Below are 18,896 nucleotides of genomic sequence, written 5' to 3'. Positions count from 1 at the left end.
CAGGTAGCCTAGTGGTTAGAGCGTTGGACTAGTAACCGAAAGGTTGCTAGATCGAATTCCTGAGCTGACAAGGTAAAAAATCTGTCGTTCTGCCTTGGACAAGGCAGTTAACCCACTGTTCCTAGGCTGTCATTGTAAATAAGAATGTTTTTCACTGACTTGCCTAGTTAAATAAAAAATAGTACTGCCATCAGGCTTTTGAAGTCACATAAGCAGACTAGTCTAATCATATGAATAATACTTCAGGGGGAGATGACTCATGACATTGAATAAAAGTTGGTGTTGAAGTGAATCATCTTCTGGCAGGTGTATGGTTCCATCTGGATGAAGAGAAAGTACAGCTTCCAGGTCCTGCACTCAGTCTCCCCAGATGGGCCAAATGAGCAGGACTGGTTAGGCTCCATTAATCAGACTCCTGCTTCCTAGCAGTCTTAAGGATTGTGGGCTTATAAGACAGCTGGTGATGAAGAGAAGTCTTTGCGGCCCGTGGTGCATCAGCAACTTTTACTTAATATCAGCACCATCATCCAATGATAAGTTCACCAGTTGTGCAAAGACATGCCTGCTGAACTCACAAACATGTACCATCAAAAGGAGTAAGTTCAGGCATTTAGCCTTTAAAGGCATACCTTTGGTTAAGTGTAATTAATTAAATGCTGCCCTCGTGTGGTAAAATTGTGCATTATGACTGAACACTTCAATACAGTAGCACTTCTCCATCAATACATTAATTTAGCCTCTAAATGCCAAACAAAGGTTTCCTCATTGATTGCATGTGGAGGCCCAGTATTAGATCCCCCTCCCCCCCCCCCCTCCCCTCCTTACTGTGAGTCAGAGCTGGGAGGAAGCCTGGAGAGCACAGCACTCTTTACACCAGGTTGCCTAGGAACCAGAGCCTCTCCATCCAATTATATAGACCACATTTAATAAGGTAACAATGATTCTATGCTTAAGTGTTGATACAATTCAAATTACTTTGAAATACTAAGGAAAGGTTTATTCAATTAAAACAATACAATTAGTTAGCCATTTATGCAATAAGGCATTTTACTTTCTCCTGGGAATTTTCTAACCACACAAAAATATAATTGTAACAATTTAAAATATATTACAGAGGATGCGCTTATGTAATAAGTCAATTGAAATAAATTCATTAGGCCCTAATCTATGAATTTCACATGCCCAGGTTGAGACATGGCCATGGGCCCACCCACTTGGGCGCCAAATCTAGCCAATCAGAATTAGTTTCTACCCACAAGGGTTTTAGTACAGACAGAAATACTCATCAGCACCCGCCCCAGACAATACCACATGTTATGCAGCCAGATGTCGAATTCCTGGGCTTGTGTGCTTACATGTGGCCTGAGGTTGTGAGGCCAGTTGGTTGTACTGCCAAACCATGTTAGAGAAATTAACATTAAATTCTCACAACAGCTCTATTTAACATTCCTGCATGAAGCATGCCAGTTGTACACTCCCTCAAGTTGAGACATCTGTAGCATTGTACTGACAAAACTGCACATTTATTGGGTCATTCTGTCCCCAGCACAAGGTGCACCTGTGCAATCGTGTTTAATCAGCTTCTTGATAGGTCACACCTTTCAGGTGGATGGATTGTCTTGCAAATGAAATTGAGAAATAAGCATTTTGTGCCTATTGAACATTTCTGAGATCTTCTATTTCAGCTCATGAATCAAGAAACCAACACTTGAGGTTTATATTTTTCACTATAAGTACTATCGCCACCCTTTATAGAACTCCACCTCTAAAACAAAAACACAGCAGACAAGATCCTTCCAAATGGATCTTTATTTGTGAAAATGACTTATGCCACCAGAGCAGAAGCAGTAGAGGATTCGCTGTGGATCAAGAGGGAAAAGGAATTAGTAATGTAAAGTTCTGTAATCAACTAAAAAGTTGAGCACCAATTCTAAAAATAGAAGCAGTTGTATGGTTGACGATCAACCAGTGAACATTTGTTAGTATATATTCTCAGCCTGTTCGAGACAGCTAATTATCCAGTTTAGGTAATGCCTATGGCAATTGGTAAGAATTAAGTAGAACCACTGAGTGGCAGGGAGATGTATGAAGGGGACTGGCAGGTTGGCACAGAACAGCCACTCTGCTAATTTACCTCCAAGGTTTATCTAGCACATAAGAAATATCTCAGCTCTTAGAAGGGAAGAACAAGACAATGAAGTGTGCCATTTAGTGAACAAACTGAAAATGTAAATATAGTAGGTACTATGCCTTCATGCTGGCTTGCTCTCCCAAAAGTCAATAAAGCAGTGAAGAGGTACTACGTACTACTTCCAGTTGGGAGCGAGAACTCTCTTGGTCTTGTAGTAACGGGCCAATCTGTGGATTCTGCTTTCAGTGAGAATCAGACGGAACTTGGCATCCTTGTCCTGAAAGAAAAAAAGAAGCTATAGTTAAACAGCCCTTCGACATAGTCAAAAATCTAAAATCGGTCAATGGCAAATGCAGGTATTACAATTCAGTTAACTTGTGCACTACATGGTTTGCCTCCCCAGTCATGGCCCAGGGGCTCTGGGAAGACGTAGGAATATGCAGGACGCCGTCCCCACCAGCCCAAAGGCTGGGAACAGGCTTGCTGTACAATGTTGTGGAACGGGACTGTACATCATGGCACTGTACAGTGCTACGCTCCCATAAGCCACTTGGACAGAGCCATGCAAGAGCAACCTCACCGGCTATCCACATTGAACATCAAGCAATACATTTTTACAGCAAGGCACAATTTAGTTGGATTTTCAAACATTAAGTTTTGCTTGAGATGCTGGTGATTTAACTTCTTAAGGTATAGGGGGCAGCATTTTTACTTTTGGATAAATAGCGTGCCCAGTTTCAACTTCCTGCTACTCATGCCAGGAATATAGGATATGCATATTAGTGGATTTGGATAGAAAACACAAGTTTCTAACTGTTTGAATCATGTCTGAGTGTAACAGAACTTATGTAGGAGGCAAAACCCCGAGGACTAACCGTTCAGATTATTTTTCTTGGTCTGTCTGTTCACAGAGTTCTCATTGGCAAATTATAATTCTTAGGAACCTGTTATCAGTTCCTACTGCTTCCACTGGATGTCACTAGTCTTTGGAATTTGGTTGAGGTTATTAATTTGTGCAATGAAGAAGTAGGCCATCTAGGAACTGGGTAACACTGTTGAGAGTGCGCAAGACGTGAAAAGTAGCATGGTCTTCCTGTATTGAACACAGATAGACCCATCTACAATTTGATCGATTATTAACATTTAAAAATACCTAAAGTTGTATTACAAAAGTAGTTTGAAATATTTTGGCAGAGTTTAGGCAACTTTTGAAATATTTTGTAGTGACGTTGCGTTTTTTGTAAGCTGTTTTTTTCTGGATCAAACGTGTCAAATAAATGGACATTTGGATATATATGGACGGAATTAATCGAACAAAAGGACCAATTGTGATGTTTATGGGACATATTGGAGTGCCAACAAAAGAAGCTCGTCAAAGGTAATGCATGTTTTATTTTTAATTTCTGCGTTTTGTGTAGCGCCTACAGGGTTGAAATATGCTACCCTCTTGGTTTACTATTGGGCTATCAGATAATAGCTTTGTATGCTTTCATCAAAAAGCCTTTTTTAAATCTGACATGTTGGCTGGATTCACAACGAGTGTAGCTTTAATTGAGTATCTTACATGTGATTTAATGAAAGTTTTTTGCCCAAGTGGGACGCGACTGTCCCCTATATCATAAGAAGTTAAGCCTCTTCCCTCCCTGGAAGTTAACTGGAGACAAACATCTAGAGGCGTTACCTTTCTGTTCCTCTCCAGATGCTTCCTTATAGCAACAGCCTTCTTGATGAGGTGGTACAGATCCTCAGGCAGGTCAGGGGCCAGGCCCTTGGACTTGAGGATCCTCAGGATCTTGTTTCCAGTGACGAAGCGCACCTGGGCAACACCATGAGAGTCCCTAAGGATCACACCTGGAGAGAGAACAGTAGTATCAGCCTTTTCTAACTTACATCTCCTGGTAGCTTCCCCTCTGTGGTTTGTACTTTGTGTAGGGGTCAGCCAAACCCTAAATGATTTGGTTGTAGAAAAATACAGAATACTATTTTTGTTCTAAACAGATGGAGAGGAAAATAATGTGAGTAACAATATGCATAGGACTAAGACTGGGTAAATAATCTGGAATGATAATGTTGAACCTTGAATTCACTTTCAATGGCACAGCAGCTTCAGGGAAAGGCGACAAGGTACATGTTGATTTTAGCACACCTGACAAAATCATACCATTCATTTGATATGGCCTTTGGGTTAGGGTGCATAAGTCATTGTCTTGTCAGTTCATAATGTGGAAATCTTATGGAAAGCGCTGGACAGCATACAAATTAACAAGGTACTTACCAATCTGAGAGGGAGAAAGACCCTTCTTGGCGAGCTTGAAGATCTGCTCTTTAACGTCATCAGATGTAACCTTCAGCCACTGTAGAACAACATTTCAGAGGTTGAGACTGATGATGTCCCCTTTGTCCACTGAGCCTTCTATTCACAGGAGTGATCATTTGTAGTTTAAGTTTGGTATTTAGCTTAAGACTCTGCAATATGACATGTGCATTCCAGTGTTGTATCAATGATGATATAATGGCAAATCATGTAGTTATATTACTAGGTTGACCAGATTCATTAACATATCTTACAAACAGATAGCAAGATGCCAGCTGACCATCTAAAAGTTTAATGACCAACTACATACTTACGGTGGGCACACTGCGCCTGTAGGGAAGTGCAGACTGGGACAGGCCCTTGCTGAAACAGAAGGAAAGTAGCTCTAAGTCAGTAGCTATTTAAATCATGACAAATAGCCATGTCTGGACTTGAGATCTGGGTTTGGCAGATGCCTGGGGACTGCTACCTGTCCAAATGCATTGTGCAGGAGGAGGAAGAATAATGGTCTCTGGTTATAGCTAGGCCCCTTATTTCCCTTCACTGGAACTCTTAATGCTACAGCATTGTGGCTGTATCACAACTGGCCGTGATTGAGAGTCCCATAAGGCAGCGCACAATTGGCCCAGCGTCTGGGTTTGGCCGTGTAGGCCAAACAACAATTTGTTCTAAACTGACTAGTTTAAAAATGGGGTTAATAAATTACAAAAATGTGAAACAGTTTGGGAAGGCCCTTCACTGTTACAGCATGACAATGCTGCCTTGTGTCGAAGAAATTGACTGGCTTGCCTGCACAGAGACCTGACCGCAACTCCATCGAACACCTTTGGGATGAATTGGAACGCCGACTGCGAGCCAGGACTAATAGTCCAACATCAGTACCTGACCTCACTAATGCTCTTGTGGCTGAATGAAAGCAAGTCACCGCAGCAATGTTCCGACATTTAGTGGAAAGCCTTTCCAGAAGAGTATGCTGTTATAGCAAAGAGGGGGACCAACTTCACATTAATGACCATGATTTTGTTATGAGATGATTTTGTTACGACCAAGTGTCCACATACTTTGTCATGTAGTGTACCTACCTAGCATTAGGTAGAAGCTATGACTAACTAGCCAACACTACGCTAACATTAGCACTGGAATGGGCAAATAATGTTCTGGTTTAGACCGATTCATGGAAGACTAAATACAAACTTGATCGAGGGGATGCATTGTTACTGTTGCAATGTACGCGCATATGCGACTAAAAACCCATATAATTATTTTAATGACTAAGCAGTCGGCTTTCATGGCAGGAGTGTGTGCGCGGCCATCATGTCACTGTTGGTTGCGGCATAACGCTAGTTGTTAACTAGCTATAAATCATTATAGTGGACATTTAAACAAATGCATCCACCAAAAAAATATGTTGGAGCTGACGAGGTAATGTTAAAAAGGTCCAGCTACTGATAACAAAAAACAATATTCTTATTATTTCCGAATGAAACACATGCTTACCCAGGAGCGTGCATGCGACCCATGATGGCGTTCTAAGCGAAAAGAAAGAGGGAGAAAATGTGCGGCTTTTCGGAAGTAAAACTTTGAATCGGAAGTGACGTGTCCTGAAGAAAGATTATTTATTGTATGTGTGATCTTTTTACAGTCTATCTATGGTAGGACTCATTTAAATTGTGTTTCATATCGACCACGGCATGGATTACTTTTTTGTTATGAAACGTAAAATAGCATCAGATGGTTTAAATCAGAGCTGCCCAACCCTCTTCCTGGAGATCTTCCATCTTGTGGGTTTTCAGTCCTACCCTAAAACACACCTTATTATTTTAATTACCCTTCAACAAGACCTTAACTAGCTGAATCAGATACGCTACATTTGGGTTGGACGAAAACCTACAAGACTATAGATCTCCAGGAAGAAGGTTGGGCAGTCCTGGTTTAGATCCTTTCTATCATTGCCAAGCCTATCAGCTGACCTTTTTAACATGTATCTTCTCTCTGGGGAGTTTCCCATTGCGTGGAAGGCAGCCACGGTGCATCCTTTATTTAAAGGGGGAGATCAATCTGATCCTCTCTGTTATAGGCCAATTTTATTTTGCCCTGTTTATCAAAAATTTAGGAAAAACTTGTCATAATCAACTGACTGACTTTGTTGATGTCTATAGTATTTTCTCTGCTATGCAATCTGGTTTCTCTCAGGTTATGGATGTGTCACTGCAACCTTAAAGGTCCAAAATGATGTCACCATTGCCATTGATTCTAAGCAATGTTCTGCTGCGATTTTTACTGACTTGGCCAAATCTTTTGATACAGTAGACCATTCCATTCTTGTGGGCCGGCTAAGTAGGATTGGTGTCTCTGATGAGACTTTGGCCTGGTTTGCTAACTACCACTCTCAAATAGTGCAGTGTATAAAGTCAGAACATTTGCTGTATCAGCCACTGCCTGTCACCAAGGTAGTACCCCAAAGGCTCAATCCTAGGCCTCACGCTCTTCTCAATTTACATCCACAACATAGCTCAGGCAGTAGGAAGCTTTCTAATCCATTTATATGCAGATGATACAGTCTTATACTCAGCTGGCCCCTCTCCGGATGTTGTGTTAAACACTCTACAACAACGCTTTCTTAGCGTCTAACAAGCTTTCTCTGCCCTGAACCTTATTCTGAACACCTCTAAAACTAAGGTCATGTGGTTTGGTAAGAAGAATGCCCCTCTCTCCACTTTTGTGATTACTACCTCTGAGGGTTTAGAGCTTGAGGTTGTCACCTCATATAAGTACTTGGGAGTATGGCTAGACGGTACACTGTCCTTCTCTCAGCACATATCAAAGCTGCAGGCTAAGGTTAAATCTAGACTTGGTTTCCTCAATCATAATCGCTCCTCTTTCACCACAGCTGCCAAACTAACCCTGATTCAGAAGACCATCCAACCCATGCTAGATTACGGAGATGTAATTTATAGATCGGCAGGTAAAGACCCTCTCGAGCGGCTAGATGTTCTTTACCATTCGGCCATCAGATTTGCCAACAATGTTCCTTATAGGACACATTACTGCACTCTATACTCTTCTGTAAACTGGTCATCTCTGTATACCTGTCGCAAGACCCTCTGATTGATGCTTATTTATAAAGCCCTCTTAGGCCTCACTCCTCCCATCTGAGATACCTACTACAGCCATCATCCTCCACATACAACACCCATTCTGCCAGTCACATTCTGTTAAAGGTCCCCAAAGCACACACATTCCTAGGTCACTCCTCTTTTCAGTTCACTGCAGCTTGCGACTGGAACAAGCTGCAAAAAACACTCAAACTGGACGGTTTTATCGCCATCTCTTCATTCAAAGACTCAATCATGGACACTCTTACTGACAGTTGTGGCTGGTTCACATGATGTATTGTTATCTCTATAATATTGCCTTTGTGTTGTTGTCTGTGCCCAATAATGTTTGTACCACATTTTGTGCTGCAACCATGTTGTGTTGCTATCATGCTGTGTTGTCATGTGTTGCTGCCATACTATATTGTTGTCTTTAGGTCTCTCTTTATGTAGTGTTGTGGTTTCTCTCTTGTCATGATGTGTGTTTTGTCCTATATTTTTAATCCCAGCCCCGTCCCCGCAGTAGGCCTTTTGCCTTTTGGTAGGCCGTCACTATAAGAACAAATAAGAATATGTTCTTATGTAGCCTGGCGAAAGTAAACCCAGCACAGGACACAAACTAATTAGGGGTTGTTTGTTCTGTCGAAGCTTACATTTAAAATAGGATAATGTAGAAGGGATATCACTGCAAGGTGAAGTCACCATAAAGTAAAGTTCAGTCCATACCACAATCAAGTGAAATAAATATGTTAGTTAAGTGCATAAAAACAATCTGAGTACAATAAGTACAAAGTGAAATGCATAAACGGTAGTGGCTCTGCTTTTAGCACACTGTCCATATGATACCCTAACCTCACATGGAACAGTAGATCCTCATCTCACCCATACAGTAGCTTTAAATAATGTTATCATCAACCACAACATGGTTCTGAGAGCACTGGTATTCAGCTAGCAAGAAGCTAACCTTGGACCCACAATGGATTTCAACAGCTCTCCAGTATAATTGCATGCTCTCACTCTTACACACTGCGCATGAGCAATCACATAATGCTTGCACACTATTTATGGATCTCTTAAAGGGACAGTGCCATCTAGTGAATATAAATTAATACAGCTATGAGCTTTTACCACCTGGCTACACTTTTAACTGACTTGCCTAGTTAAATTAAATTAAAATTGTGTGTGTGTGTGTTTATTTTTTATTCTGTGGTTGTTAATGTGACATGTTTGGTTTTCAAGTAAACTACCCCAGCGGTAGTCCCTATAAAATGAAGACTATTGTAATAGTTAGTAAAGCTTGTAATCTATGTTTTTTGCTACTTTCCATATCATTGAACCAGTTATAGTCTGACACTTGACCATGGACTGACCTAATCTTCTGACTAATTTGAAGCATAATGTAAGGAAAACCCTAAACATATCATACATGTGAAATAAAAATCGAATCAAATCAAATGTTATTTGTCACATACACATGGTTAGCAGTGGTTAATGCGAGTGTAGCGAAATGCTTGTGCTTCTAGTTCCGACAATGCAGTAATAACCAACAAGTAATCTAGCTAACAATTCCAAAACTACTACCTTATGGACACAAGTGTAAGGGGATAAAGAATATGTACATAAAGATATATGAATGAGTGATGGTACAGAGCGGCATAGGCAAGATACAGTAGATGGTATTGAGTGCAGTATATACATATGAGATGAGTATGTAAACAAAGTGGCATAGTTAAAGTGGCTAGTGATACATGTATTACATAAAGATGCAGTAGATGATATAGAGTACAGTATATACATATACATATGAGATGAATAATGTAGGGTATGTAAACATTATATTAGGTAGCATTGTTTAAAGTGGCTAGTGATATATTTTACATCATTTCCCATCAATTCCCATTATTAAAGTGGCTGGAGTTGAGTCAGTGTGTTGGCAGCAGCCACTCAATGTTAGTGGTGGCTGTTTAACAGTCTGATGGCCTTGAGATAGAAACTGTTTTTCAGTCTCTCGGTCCCAGCTTTGATGCACCTGTACTGACCTTGCCTTCTGGATGATAGCGGGGTGAACAGGCAGTGGCTCGGGTGGTTGTTGTCCTTGATGATCTTTATGGCCTTCCTGTGACATCGGGTGGTGTAGGTGTCCTGGAGGGCAGGTAGTTTGCCCCCGGTGATGCGTTGTGCAGACCTCACTACCCTCTGGAGAGCCTTACGGTTGTGGGTGGAGAAGTTGCCGTACCAGGCGGTGATACAGCCCGACAGGATGCTCTCGATTGTGCATCTGTAGAAGTTTGTGAGTGCTTTTGGTGACAAGCCAAATTTCTTCAGCCTCCTGAGGTTGAAGAGGCGCTGCTGCGACTTCTTCACGATGCTGTCTGTGTGAGTGGACCAATTCAGTTTGTCTGTGATGTGTACGCCGAGGAACTTAAAACTTACTACCCTCTCCACTACTGTTCCATCGATGTGGATAGGGGGGTGTTCCCTCTGCTGTTTCCTGAAGTCCACAATCATCTCCTTAGTTTTGTTGACGTTGAATGTGAGGTTATTTTCCTGACACCACACTCCGAGGGCCCTCACCTCCTCCCTGTAGGCCGTCTCGTCGTTGTTGGTAATCAAGCCTAACACTGTTGTGTCGTCCGCAAACTTGATGATTGAGTTGGAGGCGTGCGTGGCCACACAGTCGTGGGTGAACAGGGAGTACAGATGCTGACATGTAAAATATTTCGATTTTATTAAAATGTTCTGTTTTAGGACATCAATCATTTCCTGAGCATTTTAAAGAAATCCCAGTAGGGAAAATAGCATCTTCAGAATCGTCCTGTAAAGGGAATAGAAAACATACAATTTACAAGAGAGAATTAAGACAAATTTTAACCTTTGTGACTTTGATTGTGTAGAGTGACCATTTTACCTGCTCATGCTCTTCCACCTTCGTCTTTTTTGTAGTAACAGCCTTCTTCTTCCCCAGGCAACAGACATCTCAGACATCTCAGTCTTCTCCAGAAGGAGGCCTTCTTCTTGGAGGAGTCTTTACTAGCCACTTTTTTCACCTCAGCCATTATTTCCATGGGAGTCTCCTCATGCATGGCCTGGCTGATCAGGTGGACCACCTTAGTCTCCTCTTCCTCATGGATACTGGTCAGGGTCTGCACCCTGACCTCAGCGACAGGGAAGACATTGCCCGACTGTTCGATCTCTTCCTTGGCACGGTGGGAGAGGGATACTTCTCCAGCGGAGGCATTCCTTCTTGTCGGATCAGTTCCACACAGCGTGGGTAGATTCCAAAAGGCCATGACTTATCCACATACTGTGAGGACAAATGGCTAGTAATGCTTCTCTCATTAGAGTCATGTTCCTTGGAGCCCCAAGCGGCTCTAGGAAGAGGTGGCATTGGTGAATGCAAGGATGTCACGGATGGAAGGAGTTGGGAAACAGAAGTCAGCGGCATTCCCAAGGAGGTTCTGGATGCCATGATCTGGCTCATGGAGATCCCAGTGAGTTTGCTGACCTCCTGAACCACTCAAGACATTTCCTCTATTGGAGGGACCATTGATGAACGAGATGGACTTTGATCCATGACAGTTTATTCACCTAGGTGAAAATGGCTCCCGGCTGCTGTCATCAACAGAAGCTTATTTTTTCTAAATATAGATCAATCCATTGATCACTCAAGCAAAAAACATTATTATTGCTCCAAATCCCTCTTGCTCTGAAAATAATTGCAACAAAAGAAATATCACAACATTCACTAATCTAAATTTCACTGTAATACAACACTGGTAATCATTGAATTTGGCAATCTTTCCAATTTGCCATGATGGTGGCACTATGTGGCCAAAGCTTGAACCCCAGCTGCTTGCAGCTATATATTAATTTGAAGTTGACTGATGGCTAATCTTGATCCACAACATCTGCCCTCATAAAGATGAAGATGATGTCATAAACCTAGAAATAGAAGGATTCTAATTCTAATGACTCATTCTAATTCTGTAATTTGTGCGAGGCGAGTTAACGGAGCACCTGGTGGGGCTATGGTTGGGCTGAGGGCTCCGGCTCGAAATGGGCAACAGCCATCAACCATTATTATGGGAAGCTCCATGGTTGGATTGGTGGAAGTCTGAAATACCCGTACACTTTGTTTTCCTGGAGCTAGGGTATTGAAGTTATTAGAAGTCATGCCCACCATCAAGAAACAGATTCCTGCTCTGAAAACAGTTGTGTTGTATATTGGGTCTAATGATATTATACGTGTGAAATCTGTAAAGTTAAAAGACAATTTCTTAAAGCTCTTGGGGAATGCTCATTAATTAGCAGAACATATAATTGTCTCGGGCCCAATTACATCTCCTTATCGTTGCAGGACTGAGTGTTTTAGCCATCTTTGGTCTCGCCACCAGTAGTTAATGCGTCTGACCAAGGACTTGGGCATGTCCTTCGTCGACAATTTTGACTAAGCCTGGCTACTTTGTGGAAGATGGAATTCACCTAGGTGAAAATGGCTCCCGGCTGTTGTCATCAAACATTGGGAAGGGTCTTGGTCAACTAAATTGATGTGAGGACAATATTAGCATTACATGTAAGTCAGATTTTACCATCTCCTCTTTGGTCACTGTGAGAGTTCCACATGTTGTATCTGATAGTGGTGACATGCCTAACGGTGCTAAGCAGAGAAATGGAATTGCTATTTCATTTTTTTTTCTTTTTTTTTACCCCCTTTTTCTCCCCAATTTCGTGGTATCCAATTGTTAGTAGCTATTATCTTGTCTCATCGCTACAACTCCCGTACTGGCTTGGGAGAGACGAAGGTTGAAAGTCATGCGTCCTCCGATACACAACCCAACCAAGCCACACTGCTTATTAACACAGTGCGCATCCAACCCGGAAGCCAGCTGCACCAATGTGTCGGAGGAAACACCATGCACCTGGCAACCTTGGTTAGCGTGCACTGTGCCCGGTCCGCCACAGGAGTCGCTGGTGTGCGATGAGACAAGGATATCCCTACCGGCCAAACCCTCCCTAACCCGGGCGACGCTATGCCAATTGTGCGTCGCCCCACGGACCTCCCGGTCGCGGCCTGTTACAACAGAGCCTGGGCGCGAACCCAGGGTCTCTGGTGGCACAGCTGGCGCTGCAGTACAGCGCCCTTAACCACTGCGCCACCCGGGAGGCCCGGAATTGCTATTTCTACTTTGTTTTCTTTTCCTAATAGGTATAATCCAATCTTTGAGTCTCCTGTTGTTCTGAAATCTCAAAATAATCCGACTTGTATTGAAACTCCATGTGATTTTAAATGCAGAAAAGGTTTAACATTTTTACATCTTAACAATCGTAGTTTATTACCTAAAATGGATCATGTCAAGATCTGGTTCTCTCAGGCAGAGCCTGATATTTTTTATTTGTTCTGAAACCTGGTTAACTGATAAAACCCTGGACTCTGAGGTTGATATGGATGGTTACAATGTGTTTATGACTGATAGGAAGGGCAACGGTGGTGCTGTTGCTATTTTACACAAATAATCTTATTTCTGTGTCTCTGTTAATGATCTTGTCAATCAAATCAAATCAAATGTATTTATATAGCCCTTCGTACATCAGCTGATATCTCAAAGTGCTGTACAGAAACCCAGCCTAAAACCCCAAACAGCAAGCAATGCAGGTGTAGAAGCACGGTGGCTAGGAAAAACTCCCTAGAAAGGCCAATACCTAGGAAGAAACCTAGAGAGGAACCAGGCTATGTGGGGTGGCCAGTCCTCTTCTGGCTGTGCCGGGTGGAGATTATAACAGAACATGGCCAAGATGTTCAAATGTTCATAAATGACCAGCATGGTCGAATAATAATAAGGCAGAACAGTTGAAACTGGAGCAGCAGCACAGTCAGGTGGAAGTTGAAACTGGAGCAGCAGCATGGCCAGGTGGACTGGGGACAGCAAGGAGTCATCATGTCAGGTAGTCCTGGGGCATGGTCCTAGGGCTCAGGTCAGTTGAAACTGGAACAGCAGCATGGCCAGGTGGACTGGGGACAGCAAGGAGTCATCATGTCAGGTAGTCCTGGGGCATGGTCCTAGGGCTCAGGTCCTCCGAGAGAGAGAAAGAAAGCGAGAAGGAGAGAATTAGAGAACGCACACTTAGATTCACACAGGACACCGAATAGGACAGGAGAAGTACTGCAGATATAACAAACTGACCCCAGCCCCCCGACACATAAACTACTGCAGCATAAATACTGGAGGCTGAGACAGGAGGGGTCAGGAGACACTGTGGCCCCATCCGAGGACACCCCCGGACAGGGCCAAACAGGAAGGATATAACCCCACCCACTTTGCCAAAGCACAGCCCCCACACCACTAGAGGGATATCTTCAACCACCAACTTACCATCCTGAGACAAGGCTGAGTATAGCCCACAAAGATCTCCGCCACGGCACAACCCAAGGGGGGGGCGCCAACCCAGACAGGATGACCACAACAGTGAATCAATCCACTCAGGTGACGCACCCCCTCCAGGGATGGCATGAGAGAGCCCCAGCAAGCCAGTGACTCAGCCCCTGTAATAGGGTTAGAGGCAGAGAATCCCAGTGGAAAGAGGGGAACCGGCCAGGCAGAGACAGCAAGGGCGGTTCGTTGCTCCAGAGCCTTTCCGTTCACCTTCCCACTCCTGGGCCAGACTACACTCAATCATATGACCCACTGAAGAGATGAGTCTTCAGTAAAGACTTAAAGGTTGAGACCGAGTTTGCGTCTCTGACATGGGTAGGCAGACCGTTCCATAAAAATTGAGCTCTATAGGAGAAAGCCCTGCCTCCAGCTGTTTGCTTAGAAATTCTAGGGACAATTAGGAGGCCTGCGTCTTGTGACCGTAGCGTACGTGTAGGTATGTACGGCAGGACCAAATCAGAGAGATAGGTAGGAGCAAGCCCATGTAATGCTTTGTAGGTTAGCAGTAAAACCTTGAAATCAGCCCTTGCTTTGACAGGAAGCCAGTGTAGAGAGGCTAGCACTGGAGTAATATGATCAAATTTCTTGGTTCTAGTCAGGATTCTAGCAGCCGTATTTAGCACTAACTGAAGTTTATTTAGTGCTTTATCCGGGTAGCCGGAAAATAGAGCATTGCAGTAGTCTAACCTAGAAGTGACAAAAGCATGGATTAATTTTTCTGCATCATTTTTGGACAGAAAGTTTCTGATTTTTGCAATGTTACGTAGATGGAAAAAAGCTGTCCTCGAAATGGTCTTGATATGTTCTTCAAAAGAGAGATCAGGGTCCAGAGTAACGCCGAGGTCCTTCACAGTTTTATTTGAGACGACTGTACAACCATTAAGATTAATTGTCAGATTCAACAGAAGATCTCTTTGTTTCTTGGGACCTAGAACAAGCATCTCTGTTTTGTCCGAGTTTAATAGTAGAATGTTTGCAGCCATCCACTTCCTTATGTCTGAAACACATGCTTCTAGCGAGGGCAATTTTGGGGCTTCACCATGTTTCATTGAAATGTACAGCTGTGTGTCATCCGCTTAGCAGTGAAAGTTTACATTATGTTTTCGAATAACATCCCCAAGAGGTAAAATATATATTGAAAACAATAGTGGTCCTAAAACGGAACCTTGAGGAACACCGAAATTTACAATTGATTTGTCAGAGGACAAACCATTCACAGAGACAAACTGATATCTTTCCGACAGATAAGATCTAAACCAGGCCAGAACATGTCCGTGTAGACAAATTTGGGTTTCCAATCTCTCCAAAAGAATGTGGTGATCGATGGTATCAAAAGCAGCACTAAGGTCTAGGAGCACGAGGACAGATGCAGAGCCTCGGTCCGATGCCATTAAAATGTAATTTACCACCTTCACAAGTGCCGTCTCAGTGCTATGATGGGGTCTAAAACCAGACTGAAGCATTTCGTATACATTGTTTGTCTTCAGGAAGGCAGTGAGTTGCTGCGCAACAGCCTTCTCTAAAAGTTTTGAGAGGAATGGAAGATTCGATATAGGCCGATAGTTTTTTATATTTTCTGGGTCAAGGTTTGGCTTTTTCAAGAGAGGCTTTATTACTGCCACTTTTAGTGAGTTTGGTACACATCCAGTGGATAGAGAGCCGTTTTATGTTCAACATAGGAGGGCCAAGCACAGGAAGCAGCTCTTTCAGTAGTTTAGTTGGAATAGGGTCCAGTATGCAGCTTGAAGGTTTAGAGGCCATGTTTATTTTCATCATTGTGTCAAGAGATATAGTACTAAAACACTTGAGCGTCTCTCTTGATCCTAGGTCCTGGCAGAGTTGTGCAGACTCAGGACAACTGAGGTTTGGAGGAATACGCAGGTTTAAAGAGGAGTCCATAATTTGCTTTCTAATAATCATAATCTTTTCCTCAAAGAAGTTCATGAATTTATCACTGCTAAAGTGAAAGTCATCCTCTCTTGGGGAATGCTGCTTTTTTTATGTCTCTATGTCAATGCCTTGGAGGCAAAAAAAAAGCTGTGCTGCCTTGTTTATCGACACTGTTGATCATTCTGTTTTGCTGAAGAAGTTATCAAAAATAGGCCTGGGATATACAGCCTGTTTATGGTTTCAGAATTATCTTAGCGACAGAACTCAGGCCTTCTTAACAGATGGGGTTAAATCTGAATTTCTTGAGATTTAAAAAGGTGTTCCTCAGGGTTTGATTTTGGGTCCATTGTCGTTCACGTTGTATACTAATGACATAGGAAACACTGTTAATACTTGTAACATTCATCTCTATGCAGATGCCACAGTTTTGTATTCCTTTGCCACCTCGGTGCTGCAGGCCATTCGTGAACTTCAGCATGACTTCGATTCAATTCAAAAATCACTTAGAGATCTTAAATTAGTGTTAAGTACAAGTAAAACCAAGCTCATTATTATTATGTTTATATTGTAATGTATACAGGGCTCTCTTGTAAAATAAATGTTTAATCTCATTGTGACTCCTTGTTTAAATAAACGTAAAATAAAAAATACAAAAAATGATATGGTCATAATGATGATAGTTTATTAATTAAATAGCCCAGAGCCATTTTTTAAATATTTTTTATATCCCTGTTAGTGAGTATTTCTTCTTCCTCCAAGATATATATCTACCTGACTGGTGTGCCATGTCAATAAGCTGATTAAACAGCATTCTCATTGTGCTTGGGACAATATAGGGCCACTCTAAAAAGTGCAGTTTTGTCACACAACACAATGCCACAGATGTCTCAAGTTTTGAAGGAGCGTGCAATCAGTGGTGGAAAATGTACTCAATTGTCCTAGTTGAGTAAAAGTAATGATACCTTAATAGAAATCGACTCAATTAAAGGTGAAAGTCACCCAGTAAAATACTCCTTGAGTAAAAGTCTAAAAGTATTTGGTTTTAAATAGAATCATAAAACACGGGACGAGATGTTAAAAACTGTCCATTGTGCCAATAGATGGAATGCACTCACATGAGATTTGCCGTGATGTTGACAGAGTGGCATGGGAGGTATATTTCTTAGACTGGGTTAAGATGTTAATTATGGGACACATCCTCAGTAGTGAGAGTCGCTGGAGCTGGGCAGAGGGGGCAGGTCGAGTCCTCGCCATACTATTGATGTAGGTTTTTTTGGTGATGGAAGCACATCATAAACAGCTCTTATGATGAAGCTGATGTTGCTTGCCTCCATTTGCCAAAGCTCACTCCAGTTGATCTTTCTCCTCTCCAGGCCTTCCCACCGCGTCCATTGCCCTTGTTTAGCAAGAGAGACAGCCTTTGCACTTCTTGCAGTCTCCTCCTGTCTGCGCACCTCCTCGACCACCAGCTTCCTGCGTTCAGATGTTGTTGCCTTATGGAACGTTGGTTTGCTTGCTGCCAGGCCAAAGCCTCCTCTTCCATGCTGGATATTCCCCACAATGTCTTGGTGTCTCAGGGCTGATGTTGCTTGCCAGTTTGGCAAGTTTTCCGTCCAGTTTGTAGGGGAGGTGCAGCCTTGCTAATGGTCTGGTCTTTGGAGTCCTTCAATGTCATCTGAAGTCTTACTTTAGAGCACTTGTACTCCTCCGTTAGACTTGTAAGAGGTAGTTCAAGGACCCCTTTGCCATAGAGGCCGATGTGACTCAGGCATCGTGGAACACCCAGCCATTTCTTCACGTATGAGGTAATGGTTCGCTCCATCTTCTCCACTGTTGTTATTGGAACCTCATAGATGGTGAGTGGCCACATTACCCGGGGGAGAAGTCCAAACTGTAGGCACCAAAGCTTGAGCTTCCCAGGCAGTAGGGTCTTGTTGATGTTCTCAAGACCGTTGGCGATGTCCTGCCTTACTTGCTGCACTTGATCTTTATCCCGGAGGCTTTCGTTGTACCATCTACCCAGGCTCTTGACGGGTTGCTCAGACACCGTTGGTATCGGGTCATCTCCAATGCAGAACCTCACATCTTTAAGCTGTCCCTTGACTATGGAGATGCTTCGAGATTTGCTTGGCTTGATTTTCATCTGGGCCCACTTGATGTTATCCTGCAGTTTTGCAAGTAGCCGCCTGGTGAATGCTGCAGTGGTGGTCAGTGTAGTCATGTCATCCATGTATGCTCGGATAGGTGGGAGATGGAGCCCTTCCTTAGTTCTCTCCGACCACCCATCTTGATGCCCTGATGATGACTTCCATGGCCATAGTGAAGGCCAGAGGTGAAATTGTACAGCCTGCCATTATGCCTACTTCCAAGCGCTGCCATGTTGTTGTGAAGTCAGGTGTTGTGAAACACAATTGCAGGTCTTGGAAATAGGCCTTTACCAGTGTAGTGATGGGTTCTGGTACGTGGAAAATGTTGAAGGATTCCCAGAGGAGTTCATGGGGAACTGAGCCAAAGGCATTGGCCAGGTCGAGGAAGATGACATAGAGGTCTCTCTTGTCCTTCTTAGCTGTTTGGATCTGGTGCCAAATCATACTAGTATGTTCCAGGCAACCAGAGAAACCAGGAATGCTTTCTGTACAGACGTATCAATGTACTTGTACCTTTCCAGATAAGTGGACAGCCTCTGTGCTATTATACTGAAAAAGATCTTCCCTTCGACGTTGAGAAGGGAGATGGGTCGGAATTGACTGATGTCTGTCGCATCCTTCTCTTTCGGGATTAGCACACCACCAGCCCTTCGCCATGCCTTTGGTATTATTTCCTTCTGCCACACTATCCTCATGAGCCTCCAAAGAAAGCGTAGAACATCCGGGGCGTTCTTGTAGAGCTTGTATGGTACTCCATTAGGCCCAGGAGCCGAGGCCGCTCTTGCTCTTCGGACAACGTTCTCTACTTCCCTCCATTATGGAGGGTCAGTGTCCAGATTGAATTCTGGTGGTTGAATAGGTGGGATGTCATGTGGGATGATTATCTGC

At 43.0% G+C, this 18,896-nt stretch overlaps 1 protein-coding gene and 3 non-coding genes across 4 annotated transcripts; all 4 read right to left on the bottom strand.

Annotated features, from left to right (window-relative positions):
- Positions 1 to 1,791: 1,791 nt before the first annotated feature.
- Positions 1,792 to 6,356, bottom strand: LOC109888438 (40S ribosomal protein S13-like). The gene is made up of 6 exons (XM_020479625.2): positions 5,943 to 6,356; positions 4,760 to 4,808; positions 4,407 to 4,485; positions 3,813 to 3,982; positions 2,308 to 2,408; positions 1,792 to 1,859 (listed from the first exon to the last, which is right to left on the bottom strand). The coding sequence occupies exons 1-6, from the start codon at positions 5,963 to 5,965 to the stop codon at positions 1,826 to 1,828; spliced, it is 456 nt and encodes a 151-aa protein (XP_020335214.1). The 5' UTR covers positions 5,966 to 6,356; the 3' UTR covers positions 1,792 to 1,825.
- LOC116374909 (small nucleolar RNA SNORA19) lies at positions 2,080 to 2,207 on the bottom strand. Its single transcript, XR_004210934.1, has one exon. It is a non-coding gene; the product is annotated as a small nucleolar RNA SNORA19 (small nucleolar RNA).
- Positions 2,505 to 2,727, bottom strand: LOC116374894 (small nucleolar RNA SNORA73 family). Its single transcript, XR_004210920.1, has one exon. It is a non-coding gene; the product is annotated as a small nucleolar RNA SNORA73 family (small nucleolar RNA).
- On the bottom strand, positions 4,197 to 4,328 carry LOC116374902 (small nucleolar RNA SNORA68). The gene has a single exon (XR_004210927.1). It is a non-coding gene; the product is annotated as a small nucleolar RNA SNORA68 (small nucleolar RNA).
- Positions 6,357 to 18,896: the final 12,540 nt, after the last annotated feature.

This window comes from Oncorhynchus kisutch, linkage group LG8 (genome assembly GCF_002021735.2).
Source record: "Oncorhynchus kisutch isolate 150728-3 linkage group LG8, Okis_V2, whole genome shotgun sequence".
In the NCBI taxonomy this organism is placed as follows: Eukaryota; Metazoa; Chordata; class Actinopteri; order Salmoniformes; family Salmonidae; genus Oncorhynchus; species Oncorhynchus kisutch.
Note: the sequence above shows the minus strand (reverse complement) of the source record. Positions and strands in the feature narration are given on the sequence as shown.